Raw genomic sequence first — 14,809 nt, forward strand, 5'->3', positions numbered from 1 at the left:
TAAAAATTAACTAAAGTAGCTATAGTCAACTTACAGTCTATCATCTCTGGCCCATTCAGAGCTAAAAAGCAAAACATCTTCCCCTGTATAATACTACAGTCTAGAAGTGAGAGGACTCCAGATATCAGTCTTTAATCCCATGACATTTAGGTCTAGAAGATGTGTTGATGATCCAAGAATGAACACACACCATGGGCTTAAGCCAGGTGTCATTCTGGGGAAAATTTCACAATTGACAAAGAATGAATAAAAACCTCACTTCTCTTGCAGGTAGTTGCAAAAGAGACGGGAGGATTTAAGATTGCTCAATGGGTTGGAATGTCAGAGTAAATCCCAGGAACAACAGTTTAGTAGGCAGATGAAAAATGAGGTGTCATAAACAGATAGTTAAGGGTTAATGTCTCTTTTACCTGTAAAGGGTTAACAAACAGGGAACCAAACACCTGACCAGGAGACCAATCAGGAGACAAGATACTTTCAAATCTCGGTGGAGGGAAGCCTTTGTTTGTGTTTTTGGGTTTGGCTTTGTTCTCTCTGGGTCCTGGAAGGGACTAGACGGGCAACCAGTTTTCTTGCCAATCTCCCTGCTACAGTTTTTATAGTGAGTATTTTAGTAAGAAAGGTGGTTATAGTCTTTTGATTGTTTCTGTATTTGCAAATGTGTAGTTTGCTGGAAGTATTTTAAATTGTATTTCTGTTGGAGGCGGCTTTTTCTCCAGTTTCTATAAGCTGACAGACCCTGTAACTTTTACCATCTAAAGTACAGAGACACCTTTTACTTTTTTCTTTCTTTTAATAAAAAGTTTTACTTTTAAGACCTGTCTGATTTTTCCCCCTTGTTGAGACTCAAGGAATTGAGTCTGTACTTAACAGGGAGGGAGGGAGGGAGGGAAGGAAGGGGAATCCCTTTGTTTTAGATTCATGGAGCTTGAATCTGTTTTGCCTCTGGGTGAGGGAGAAGGGGGGGGGACATTCCCCCCTGTTTTAAGATTCAAGGAGTTTGAATCATGGTAATCTTCCAGGGTAACCCAGAGAGGGAAATCCTAGGAAAGGCAATAGTGAGGAAAGGGGTTTACTTTCCTTGTGTTAAGATCCAGGGGGTCTGGGTCTTGGGGGTCCCCAGGGAAGGTTTTGGGGGGACCAGAGTGTATCAGGCACTGGAATTCCTGATTGGTGGCAGCTTATCAGATCTAAGCTGGTAATTAAGCTTAGAGGAATTCATGCTGGTACCCAACTTTTGGACTCTAAGGTTCAGATTGGGGAAATATACCATGACATGAGGCTGTTAGAGAGGTACAATAAATGTGTTAATCACATCTGTATTTTAATTGCATGGATTATCACCATATATTTGGTGTATTACATACAAATACAAAATCCTTGTCTTTTTCCTCTCCATTAGATGCCCAGAAAATTTACAGGGGTAACAAACTAACAGCAATGGAAGTTCAACATGCTATGGTTTTAATGTATCAGTACAACAGAACCTTAGCGTTTACGTCAATATCCCAGTCAGACAGGAAGCTCAGTTTAGATTAACATCAATTTGAACAGAACACCATATCAAAATGTTTTAATCCAACATCACATTAACAAAAATGAAAGAAGCCTCCAGTTAGGTAGCAACTACTACTACTGAAAGTGTTGTTTAAAGACTGAGCTTTCAAGGTTGTGCTTTCCATGAAAAGGGGGTATAACTTTGCTAAGACACCTAATTTTGCAAAACAAGTAATGGTGACGTCTATGCTTTTCAAATACTACTTTTTGAACATATAAAGTGCTACTGCAAATCAGAGTTAAAGATGTCAGATCATGTGAAGAATCTCTCTAGACTAGTGGCGAGAACCATGCGAGAACCATTACCCATTGGGGGTAATCTGATTGCAGGCCGTGAGGTATTTTGCAAATGTTGATTGTCCACAGGCATGGCCCGCCACTGATCCCAGTGGCTGCAGTTCGCCGTCCCCGGCCAATGGGAGCTGTGGGAAGCAGCAAGCCACAGGGACCAATGCAGATGGTCAACGCCAGCAAAATGTCTCGCAGCCTGCAATCAGATTACTCTGATTGTCTGCAGGTTGCTCACCACTGCTCTAGACATAGCTTTGTGCTGAGTTCTCTTCACATTTATATAGACACATCAGAAGTTATTTGGTCAACCTGAGACTTCTTCGAGCTTAAAACACAACTGCTATTCTTGACTATACCATTATACAGGTCAGTGCATGGTGGTAGAGTAAAGCTGAAAAGAATAAAAAAGGAAAGACTCCTTAGTTTCTATAACCAAATGGCAACTGAAGCAGTAAATGAAATCCAATGAAGTGGCTAAGCATCTGACTAGGATTTAAATGTTCCTGAACTCTTGATTCCTGTATCCCCAGAAGGAATTGAGAACAGCCGCCATGCTTCTGGATTTAACAGAGGTTCTTTGTTCCTCAAAGTTACTTCAATTGGAATAGGAGAGAAGTTGGCTGAATGCCAATATAGTTACACAGAAGGCATGAACTGATAGTAAATCAGTTTTCTTTAATCAGTTAAAATGGGGAGGAACTGGCTGATAATTTGAAAGTGGAAGGCAGCTTAGGTGAAAGTTTTCATGAAATGGTAGAGCTCATGATTCTAAGGAATGGTAGGAGAGAAAACAGCACAATAAAAACCAATGGATTTCAAAAAGGCAGATGTTAGCAAACTCAGGAAGTTGGTAGGTAAGATCCCATGGGAAGCAAGTCTAAGGGGGAAAACAGTTTAAGAGAGTGGGCAGTTTTTCAAAGAGAATTTAAGGGCACAAGAGCAAACTACCCCACTGAGTAGGAAAGATAGACAGTTCGGCTTACCCAGATCTTCAATTTTCTGAAACTCAAAAGAGTCCCACAAAAAGTGGAAAATAGATCAAATTACAAAGGATGAATGTTAAACACCACAAGTATGTAGGACAAGATTAGAAAGACCAAGGCACAAAATGAGATTAAACTAGCTAGAGACATAAAGGCTAACAAGAAAACATTCTACAAATACATTAGAAGCAAGATGACGACAAAGGACAAGGTAGGCTCATTACTCAATTGGGGCAGGGGAAAGGGGTGAGAGACAAACAACAACAGAAAATGTGGAAATGGCAGAAGTACTAAATCATTTCTGTTTCAGTTTTCACCAAAAAGGTTAGCAGTGATTGGACATCTAACATAGTGAATGTCAGTGAAAATGAGGTAGGATCAAAGACTAAAATAGGGAAACAGGTTAAAAATTACTTGGACAAGTTAGATGTCTTCATGTCACAAGGGCCTGATAAAATACATCCTAGAATATTCAAGGAGCTGACTGAGGAGATACCTGAGACATCAGTGATTATCTCTGGAAGATGGAGAGAATCCAGAGGACTTCAAAAAAGGCAAATATAGTGCCAGTCTAAAGACATAAGGTCTGTAATTCCCCAGGTTGTCCAGTCAGCTTAACTTCAGTACCAGGAGCAAATAATTAAGCAATCAATTTGCAAATATTTAGAAGATAATGAGGTGATAAGCAATAGTCAGCATGCATGGTCAAGAACAAATTGTCTCAAACCAACCTAACAACTTTCTTTGACAGGGTAACAAGCCTTGTGGATAGAGGGGAAGCAGTAGATGTGGCATATCTTGACTTTAGTAAGGCTTTTGATGCTGTCTTGCATGACCTTCTCATAAACAAACTAGGAAACACAACCTAGATGGAACTACTGTAAGTTGGCTGCATAACTGTTTGGAAAACTGTTCCCAGAGAGTAGTTATCAGTGGCATATCCAGTGGGGTCCTGCAGGGATCAGTTCTGGGTCCGGTTCTGTTCAAAATCTTCATCAATGATTTAGATAATGGCATAGAGAGTACACTTATAAAGTTTGCAGATGATACCAAGCTGGAAGGGGTTGCAAGTGCTTTGGAGGACAGAATTAAAATTCAAAATGATCTGGACAAATTGGAGAAGTAGTCTAAGTAAACAGGATGAAATTCAATAAGGACAAATTCAAAATACTCCACTTAAAAGAAAAATCAATTGCACACATACAAAATGGGAAATGACTGCCTGCAAAGGAGTACTGCAGAAAAGGGATCCGGGGTCATAGTGGATCACAATCTAAATATGAGTCAACAGTGTAACACTTGCAAATAAAGCAAACATTCTGGGATGTATTAGAAGGCCTGTTGTAAGCAAGACACGATAAGTAATTCTTCCTCTATACTCGGTGCTGATTAGGCCTCAACTGAAGTATTTTATCCAGTTCTAGGCACCATATCCCGGGAAAGATGTGAACAAATTGGAGAAAGTCCAGAGAAGAGCAACAAAAATGATTAAAGGTCTAGAAAACACAACTTATGAGGGAAGATTGAAAAAACTGGGTCTGTTTAGTCTGGAGAAGAGAAGATTGACCGCAGATATGATAAGAGTTTTCAAGTACGTAAAAGGTTGTTACAAGGAAGAAGGGAAAAAAATTTCTCCATAACCTGAGGATAGGACAAGAAGCAAGGGCAGTTTAGGTTGGACATTACGATAAACTTCCTGTCAGGGTGGTTAAGCACTGGAACAAATTGCCTAGGGAGCTTGTGGAATATGCATCATTGGAGATTTTTAAGAGCAGATTAGACAAACACCCATCAAGAATGGTCTATAATCTAGATAATACACCTCAACCTCAACATAACTCTGTCCTCGGGAGCCAAAAAAAATCTTACCGCATTATATTGAACTTGATTTGATCCACCGGAGTGCACAGCCCCCCCTCGCTCTCCCACCCAAGCGCTGCTTTACTGCTTTATATCCAAATTAGTGTTATATTGGGTGGCGTTATAATGGGGTAGAGGTGTAGTTAGTCCTGCTATGAGGGTACGGGACTGGATTAAGATGACCTCTTGAGGTGCCTTCCAGTCCCATGATTCTTCCCATAACCCCTCCAACTGTACTGGGGCAGGGAGAGGCTGGAAGCCACTAGTCATAGAATCATAGAAATACAGAATATCAGGGTTGGAAGGGACCTCAGGAGGTTATCTAGTCCAACCACCTGCTCAAAGCAGGACCAATCCCAACTAAAACAGCAAAGTGTGTCCCGGAAGCCCTCTTAAGAAGGGTCCTTCAGTCATTCCTCCCAGCTGCCACTACTCTCTCTAGACAGGAAATTCTTTAACAAAAAATAGTCCATAAACAAGGGAGCCAATGCTGTTTAGCTGCAAGTACCTTGCAGCCTTCCAGAATGCAGAAGTTGACAGCCAAAACACAAACCTGTGGGATCCAGCAAACTCAAAACACCTGTTAAGATAATGCCTGATACATGACAGCCCCACAGAGTCTTAACTCAGGTCTTTCCAATTGCTTCCCTAGGGAGTCCCTCAGGGAGATTACAGTTAGAACTGTATGAATAACTGATTTGTCAGTTTGCTGGCAGTTCTGGAAGATTGAAAGTTGTTCAATTCAATCTGAACTGAACTTAAGGTTCAGTGAATTGAAAAAAGTTAAAAAACATTTCATTTCAAGCTTGTTGTTATTGGTTGTGTCTTGATATAACCTTTATCACAGCAGTTAGGGCACTCACCTGGGATATGGGGAACCCAGGTTCAAATCCCCACTCTGGAGCAAGGATTTGAACACAGGACTCCCTGATCCTACCTGAACATCCTAACCACCAGGTTATATGGTATTCTGGGGTGGGTGTCCCAGTCTCTCCTGTTGAAGCTATTTTACTTTGTATAAATACATAGATATACATTCATTGAGACTTTATGCAGTCACCTGGGAGGTAGGAGAGGACACGCCCAAATTCTTATTTCTGCTTCTATTAATATTTAGTTGTGCTGTATTTCAGCATCTCTCAAGTTTTGTTTTGACCACAACAATGTAAACTAGACACAAGTTAATGAAATGTTTTATTTAACCCGAGATCTTTTATTTATTTATTTATTTGGGGGGGGGGGGAGGGGGAGAGAAGAGATTCAGACAAAATAAATTTGCCCAACTAATTAGAGTACTACATCTATTCCCAAGATATGGACATCAGCAAGGAGGAGGAGGAGGAGCAACGCTGGGGAAACTTAAGTTCTTAAAATCCACTGATCCTTGCTCTGAGGAGTTCCTCAGAGCAATTTACCTTAGCTCTCAAAATGTGACTCATTGTCCCGGGTAATGTATACCATTTACTGTTAGCAGTCCCTAGAACAGTGGTGTAACAGAAGACAGGAAGGCTTCATGGGAGTGTTTGAACAGGAGTACAAATGTGGAGTTGTGCTGGACACAGAGGAGATGCCAGATGATATTAGGATGAGGTCAGATACTACTATATTGCCAGTTATTGCTACGTCCAAGCCTCCTGAGGTGCAAGTGAGAACTCTGCCAGCCAACCAGGGTTGATTTGATTTAAATCACTAGTCAGGAAGACTATTTAATCATGGATTTCTACATAAAAGTGCATTCCTGTTGGTTGTTATAACCTTAATACACGTTCTTCACAACTTGGAGATCGATGAGATAAAAGACTCAAACTGGGTCTGCTTACAGCCTGCTGCCATTATAGGTTTTCCTTTCTAGTGAGAGAATAGTATGGTAGAACTCAAATCAATGAAGGCTACACCCAGAAAGATCAAGACTTCTGAAATATGTTGCTCAAATGGTTTCATTTTTGTTTCTACCGCCTGTCCCTCCCTTCTCACATATATCTCCAGACTTCTCCTTGCCCAGATCTATTCCAGATCCAACAATCTATTCACTGAACTTTTTGAAACTTTGCACTTTTAAACAGCATCTCCAGCATTATTTACTTTCATTAGCCCAAAGCACCAAGTACCTAGGGTAGCAAAATATTAACAGTTACTTTGTCAAAGAGAAATCACTGAAATTCCAAAATTGAAAAGAGGTTTCATAGTAGGCTCACACTGTAATGTAGATTACTAACCAACCAAAATTCATGGGAAATGTGGGGTGCTAGACCTCCACAACTCTATTATAAAAAAATCTACTGAGAATATTTTGAAATATGGGCATAGCTTATTTTGGTAAGTTTAAAGAAATAAGCTATGTTGATAAGCACCTCCTCCATACAGTATAACTTCATGCACACTAAGGGGTTGCACCAATTTGACCATATTTCTAAACTACAATAGTTAAGTGGTACAGAAACTGTAGACAAGGGTAATTTAATTTCACTGTAAACCACACATTTAATTTTACATCTTCTCCAATATTTTCACACCGTCTTCCAGCTAATTCACCTTGGGGAAGCTCTAATAATAATAATAATAATAATAAATACTACCTAGCTCTTAGAGTGCTTTCTATCAATAGACCTCAAAGCACTCTAAAAAGAAGGGATTTTTCTCCCTATTTTAAAGATAGGGAAACTAAGGCACACAGAGCTGAAGTAACTTGTCCCAGGGCATACAGCAGGCCAGATGCTGAATTGGGACTAGAACACAAGTCTCCTGAGTCAGTGGTCAATGCTCTATCCATAAGGGAAAACACTATCTCCCTACAGGTGACTACACATTTTATTAGCAGACTGTAAAACACAAGTCATTTACATGACAACCATTTGACATTTCAACACTGCTTTGTACTCTAACATACAAGATAGCTGCATTAAAAACAAGACCTTTTAACAAAGCTGAAAGTGGGCAAGACACTCCACTTGAAATGTACATCCTCTTACCATCACTGTAAAACTTATCACTGGGCTTTTCATTTGAATGCAAAGCACAAAAAAAGTCATCAGCAGAACTTTAAAAAACAAAGCATATAATATGGTATATGACATTCAAAGAATGTGTATCTGTCCGCAAGTTTAAATGGCAGAAAACAAGCTTCATTATGTTCATCTGCTGTATGTGTCCCTCTGTCTCCAGGAGGGAGACGTCTATTTTCCTTTAAATTTGTTACAAGTCAATGCAATCCTGATATTTAGTTATCAATACCACAGCAGTCAGTTATCTGGAAGTTTGTACAGCAAAAAACCTGTTCCAACATGTTGACGGTTGCTCACTATTTCACAAGTTTCTTTATAATGGGGAAAAACGGTTTGTATCACTTCTTTAGTCAGTTAACACAAAGCTTCCAGAGACATACCTTACAGCTGATCATTTCTTCCATTCGTTCTTGAGGCATCTGTCCTGCTTTATGTCTCACCAATATATAAACTGCTTTCACTTTAGGGCAGGACCTTAGTAGCTTTTCCAGAAGCACCTTTCCCATGAAGCCAGTAGCTCCTGTGAGGAGGACATTCTTTCCTTCATAGTATTCAGGGATGGATACCATTATGACCTTAAAGTTTAATAAGAATATATTAGAAAAATCTCACTTTATGCAGGCCTATAGATCTGTACCTCCTTCATTATAATGCAAAGATATGAACATTCAGTCCTGTGGTTGAAAGTAGCTCACGGACCACATTCTTTATCTATCGGTATCCCCTTCCTTCTTACACAAGTAGGTATTAAGTTTAAGCAAATGCCATAGGTTTTAGAAGCAATTCACAGAATACCTTTTACATCTTTTACACGATCTGGATCCATGCCACTTGCACAATTCAAGATTTCTCCCTCTGCCCCATCCCAATTTCTCCCTTAGTTTTTGGTTATTCAGAACTGGCTCTAAGTATTTAGCCAACAATATTTTCTTTTTTCATTGAGTGAAATAAGCCACCTGCTTTGCAGAGCTAGATAGATGGAGTTTTAAAGAGACTGTACAATATAAACAAAAAGTGTATATACCCACTTTAATTAACCACTTATAGGACCAATAAAAACTGGGTGGCTGATACAGAAAGTTTAAGGTAAGTTTGTTGTCTGTAGTGTGCGTGTTTTTGGTATCCTTGCTGCTGGACTGGTCACGTGCTCTGTTTGGGGAACTGTGTGCTGAACCTAGCAGCCTGCCAGGCAAGGCTGAGAGCTTCTTAATGAGGTTTTGATCCCCAAGTCCTTTAGCATCCATCAATCCTTAACCAGGGGGCGGGGCTACTCAGGAAGCCCGTTCCTAAGCGGCCGGAGGAGCTAGTGAACAGGAGCGGCTAACAGGGGAGTTCTGCAAGGGAGTTCTCAAGCTGAAGGAGGAGCACTTACATGACCCTTCAAGTAAGTTTGTTGGGGGGGGGGGCAGCTAAATATACTTAACATTCTTTAAACTTAAAGCCAAAACCACCCCCTGACAAAAACTAAACATCAAAGGAATGAGCTACAGGAGTAAAAAGAGAATGCAGGTAGAAGTCCAGCAACAGAGTGGGGGCTATTCAGTTTATTGCACTGAATAAAGCATGTATGATATGGGCAGGTAGTGTATGTGCGCATTTGGTGCATGGAGCTCCTGGCCCTAAGAGACTGTGTACGGGCTCTGGAGATCAGAGTGGCTGAACTGGAGGAGCTAAAATAGACAGAGAGGTACATATATGAGACTTTCCAGGACACCGTAGAATGGTCCTACCTCCAGTCTGACAGCCATTGTGCTGTTGAGGAGGGGAAGGAGAACATCCAACTGGAGCAGAAAAATAATTCCATAGTTCGGACCCTCCTTCCAGATGATGTCGTGGTATCCTCTCGCATTGAGGATAACTTTCCAGGGAAGGGAACTCCAGTTATTATGAAGATACAGGTAATAGTTATGGGGGATTTGATCATTAGAAACATAGATAGCGGGGTTTGTGATGATCGGGAGAACTATACGGTTCCTTGCCTGTCTGGTGCAAGGACTGCAGATCTTGAGACATCTAGATAGATTTGTGTGTAGTGCTGGTAAGAAACTGGTGGTCGTGGTACACGTAGGTACCAATGACATACAGAAGGATAGGAGAGAGGACTTGGAGGCCAAATTTAGGCTGCTAGGTAAGAGATTGAAGTCCAGGACCTCCATGGTAGCATTCTCTGAAATGTTTCCAGTTCCAAACGCAGGGCCAGTTAGACAGACAACTGCAGGGTCTAAAGGTGTAAATGAGACAATAGTGTAGGGGGGAGCTCAGATGTATTAGGAACTGGGGAAACTTCTGGGAAAGGGGGAACCTATACAGGAGGGATGGGCGTTACCTAAACCTAAATGGAACCAGACTGCTGGCACTTAAAATTAAAAAGGTCATAGAGCAGTTTTTAAACTAAGGACTGGTGGAAAGCCAACAGGTGCAGAGGAGCATGTTGTTCAGACAGAGACATCCCTTAGGGGAGGATCTATTAATGGAGATTCTCTGTGTCCCAATAAGGAGGAGAGGATGGAAGATTATAAAATACAGGTAGGATCTGATGAGAAACAGTTGAACGGGTGGTGGGGGGGAAGTCCCATTCAATTACATCATGTAACAGCAGACAGCTAAAAAGCGACAAGTTTTTAAAGTGCTTATATACAAATGCTAGAAGATAATAATAAGATGGGTGAACTAGAGTGCCTTGTATTAAATGAGGATATTGATATAATTGGCATCACAGAAACTTGGTGGAAAGAGAATAATCAATGGGACACAGTAATACCAGAGTACAAAATATATCGGAAGGACAGAACCAGTTGTGCTGGTGGGAGAGTGGCACTATGTATGGAAAAAAAGTATAAAAACAAATTAAGTAAAAATCTTAAATGAACCAAAACGGTACCATAGACTCTCTATGTATAATAATTCCATGCTCTAATAATAAGATTATAGCAGATAAGATATATTACCGATCACCTCACCAGGATGGTGATAGTGACTGTTTCAACTATCCCCATATTGACTGGGTACCTCAGGACAGGATGCAAAGATGAAGTTTGACACCTTAAATGACTGCTTCTTGGAGCAGCTAGCCCTAGAACCCACAAGAGGAAAGGCAATTCTTGATTTAGTCCCAAGTGGAGAGCAAGATCTGGTCCAAGAAGTGACTATAGCTAGAACATTGGGTAAGAGTGACCATAACATAATTAACTTTAACATCCCTGTGGCAGGGAAAACGCTACAGTGCTAGGCTTCTGGAGTATTTAATTTCAGAAAGAGGGACTACACAAAAATGAGGAAGTTAGTTAAACCAAAATTAAAAGGTACAGTGTCAAAAGTGAAATCTCTGCAAGCTGCATGGCAACTTTTTAAAGATACCATAATTGGGGCTCAACTTAAATGTATACCTCAAATTAAAAAACATAATCAGAACCAAAAAAGTGACACCATGGCTAAACAACAAAGTAAAAGCAGCAGTGAGACACAAAAAGGCGTCCTTTAAAAAGTGGAAGTTAAAATCCTAACGAGAAAAATAGAAAGGAGCATAAACTCTGGCAAATGAAGTGTAAAAATAGAATTAGGAAGGCCAAAAAGAATTTAAGGAATAACTAGCCAAAGACGAAGAAAGCAATAATAAAAAAAAATTGCTAAGCACATCCAAAGCAAGAAGCCTGCTAAACAACCAGTGGGGCCACTGGACGATCAAGACGCTAAGGAGCACTCAAGTACAATAAGGCCATTGCGGAGAAACTAAATTAATTCTTTGTATCTGTCTTCACATCTCAGGGGGATTCCCAAACCTGAGCCATTCTTTTCACACGACAAATCTGAGGAACTGTCCAAGACTGAGGTGAGATTAGAGATGGTTATGGAACAAATCTAAACAATTAGAAGACACCAGGACCAGATGGTATTCACCCAAGAGTTCTGAAGGAACTCAAATGTGAAATTGCAGAACTACTAACTGTTGTTTGTAACCTATCATTTACATCAGTTTCTGTACCAAATGACTGGAAGATAGCTAAGGTGATGCCAATTTTTAAAAAGGGATCCAGAGCTCATCCCAGCAATTACAGGCTGGTAAGCCTGACTTTAGTACCAGGCAAACCAGTTGAAACTATTAGTAAAGAACAAAATCGTCAAACACAGATGAACATAATTTGTTGGGAAATCATGCCTCACCAATCTACTAGAATTCTTTGAGGGAGTCAACAAGCATGTGGACAAGGGGGATCCAGTGAGTATAGTGTACTTGGACTTTCAGAAAGCCTTTGACCAGGTTCCTCATCAAAGGCTCTCAAGCAAAGTAAGTGGTCATGGGATAAGAGGGAAGGTCCTCTCATGGATTGGTAACTGGTTAAAAGATCAGAGGGGCAGCCATGTTTGTCACTTTTTACAGATCCAGACTGAGAGTCCTGTTGTACCTTATAGACTAACAGAAGTATTGGAGCACAAGCTTTCATGGATGAAAACCCACTTTGTCAGACGCACCATGCAAGGCACTGCATTTAGCCATGTGGAGTGGAAATCCATCAACCCATGCATCTGACGAAGTGGGTATTCACCCACAAAAGCTTATGCTCCAATACTTTTGTTAGTCTATAAGGTGCCACAGGACTCTTTGTCACTGGTTAAAAGCTAGGGAACAAAGGGTAGAAATAAATGATCAGTTTTCAGAATGCACAGAGATAAATAGTGATGTCTCCCAAAGGTTTTTACTGGGATCAGGCCTATTCAACATATTCAGAAACAATCTGGAAAAAGGGGTAAATAGTGCAGGTGAAACAAAACTACAAGATAATTAAGTCAAAAGCTGACTACAACAGGATCTTGCAAAACTGGATGACTGGGCAATGAAATAGCAGATTAAAGTCAATGCTGATAAATGCAAAGTAATGCACATTGGAAAACACAATCCCAACTATAAACATTAAATGATGAAGTCTAAATTAGCTGTTACCACTCAAGGAAGATCTTGGGAATCATTGTGGACAGTTCTCTGAAAACATTCACTCAATGTGCAGCAGCGGTCAAAAAAGCAAACAATGTTGGGAATCATTAAAAAAGGGCTAGATAATAAGACAGAAAATATATTGCTTCTATATAAATCCATGGTATGCCCACATCTTGAATACTGCATGCAGCTGTGGTTGTCCCATCCCCAGAAAAGATATTTTGGAATTGGAAAAGGTTCAGAAAAGGGCAATAAAAATGATTGGGGGTATAGAATGGCTTCCATATCAGGAGAGGTTAATAAGACTGGGACTTTTCAGCTTGGAACAGAGACTAAGGGGGTATCTGATAGAGGTCTATAAAATCATGACTGGTGTTATTTACTCCTTCTCATAACACAAGAAATAGGGGTCACTCAATGAAATTAATAGGCAGCAGGTTTAAAACAAACAAAAAGTAGTATTTCTTCACACAACACAGTGTCAACCTTTGGAACTCTTTGCCAGAGGATGTTGTGAAGGCCAAGACTATAACACGCTTCCAAAAAGAACTAGATAAATTCAGGGAGGATAGGTCCATTAATGGCTATTAGCCAGGATGGGAGGGATGGTGTCCCTAGATTCTGTTTGCCAGAAGCTGCGAATAGGCGACAGGGGATGTATCACTTGATGATTACCTGTTCTATTAATTCCCTCTGAGGCACCTGGAATTGACCACTGTCGGAAGACAGGATATTGGGCTAGATGGGTCTTTGGTCTGACCCAGTACGGCTGTTCTTGTGTTCAGATCATTAATACACGATCACATGTAGATACTTGAAAAATGTTCAGTGAAAACAGGACCCAGGTATGCCAACTGCTGGCTCTAAAAGATTCATACTAAGAATTTCTGCTACAAATTAAAGGCTCATCAGTTGGAAGAAAAACAGAGGAAGAAAGAGACCTGGGTACACTGCTCAATCACTGGCTGAATTCAGACCACTGACGTGATGCGGCTGCAAAAAAAGGCAAAAGTGATCCTGAGATGCATCAGGTGAGGTATTTCCAGTAGAGATAGACAAATATTAATGCCATTGTACAAGAAACTGGGTAAGACCTTGAATATTGTGTACAATTCTGGGCCACCCATGTTCAGGAAAGGTTAACTCAAATTAGAATAGCTGAAGAGAAGCGCTACTAGGATGATTATGGGGATGGATAGCTTATCTTATGAGGAGAGAGGAAGAGCTCAGCTTGTTTAGCTTAGCAAAAAAAGCAGCTGAAAGGGGATATGATTACTTTCCATCAACACATGTGGGCGAAGTGTAAACAGCAAGAAGGGTGAATAGCTATTAAAGCTAAAGGGCCATACAGGCACAAGAAGAAATGGATATAAACTGGCCATGAACAAATTCAGGCTGGAAATTAGAAGAAGGTTCTAACCATCAAACAAGAGTGAGGTTCTGGAACAAGCCCCTTCCCCTAGTTGTTTGCCTACACAACTCCTCACTTTTTAAGAGCTGGACAAACTGATGAATTTAACTGTATGATGGGGTTGCTTGTGATGGTAAGGACAGGCTCAACAGCCCTAGAGGTCCCTCCTGGTTTATAACTTATTTTCCTAAAGCTCATGCTTCAGGGCTTCAGACAGTTACCTGCAGTAGTCAGGAAAGGATTCCCCTCAATGCCCGCAAGAATAAGTTTTAGGGGGAGGTCACCTGGTCTTCTTCCCTCTGAAGCATCAGAGGCCAGGAAATCAGACAGTGGATAGGGTAGCCTCAGACACTGGTGCACTTCGGTCTCTTTTATTCTCTGTCTTGGTATATAATAGTATAGTGTTCAGTGGGCAGTAAGACTGTGGTCTAATTTCAGCTGTTGGCATTAGTGTGTGCGTGCTGGTGGCCTGTGATAAAGGTGGTCACATTAGATGATTTCGTGGTCCCTTCTGACCTTCAATGACTATGACAGTATACCTCCCTGTCGCAGCAAAGTCCCTTATACCAAAAAGCACAAAGAGGGCAGGGAGTTTTAGGCTATGTCTACACTGAGCACCTTACAATGGCGCAGCTGTGCTGCTACAGTTGTGCCCTTATATGGTGCACAGTGTAGCGTCTGTCCCCGGAGAGAGCTCTCCTGGAGACAAAATGTAGCCACCCTGAACAGGGGGCAGTAGCTTCGTCAGTGGGAGAGTGGTTCCACCAACAAA

At 40.8% G+C, this 14,809-nt stretch overlaps 1 protein-coding gene across 4 annotated transcripts in view; it reads right to left on the bottom strand.

The window, feature by feature from the left end:
* LOC115650399 (fatty acyl-CoA reductase 1) overlaps window positions 1-8,266 on the bottom strand; it is a 60,077-nt gene extending 51,811 nt beyond the window's left edge. For all 4 annotated transcript variants that reach the window (XM_030560320.1, XM_030560323.1, XM_030560322.1 and 1 more), the window contains exon 1: window positions 8,074-8,266. In XM_030560320.1, coding sequence (XP_030416180.1) covers window positions 8,074-8,262 — 189 coding nt within the window. In that variant the 5' untranslated portion in view covers window positions 8,263-8,266. The remainder of the gene's footprint in view (window positions 1-8,073) is intronic.
* Between the last annotated feature and the right edge of the window lie 6,543 nt (window positions 8,267-14,809).

This window comes from Gopherus evgoodei, chromosome 4 (assembly GCF_007399415.2).
Source record: "Gopherus evgoodei ecotype Sinaloan lineage chromosome 4, rGopEvg1_v1.p, whole genome shotgun sequence".
NCBI classification, from domain to species: domain Eukaryota; kingdom Metazoa; phylum Chordata; order Testudines; family Testudinidae; genus Gopherus; species Gopherus evgoodei.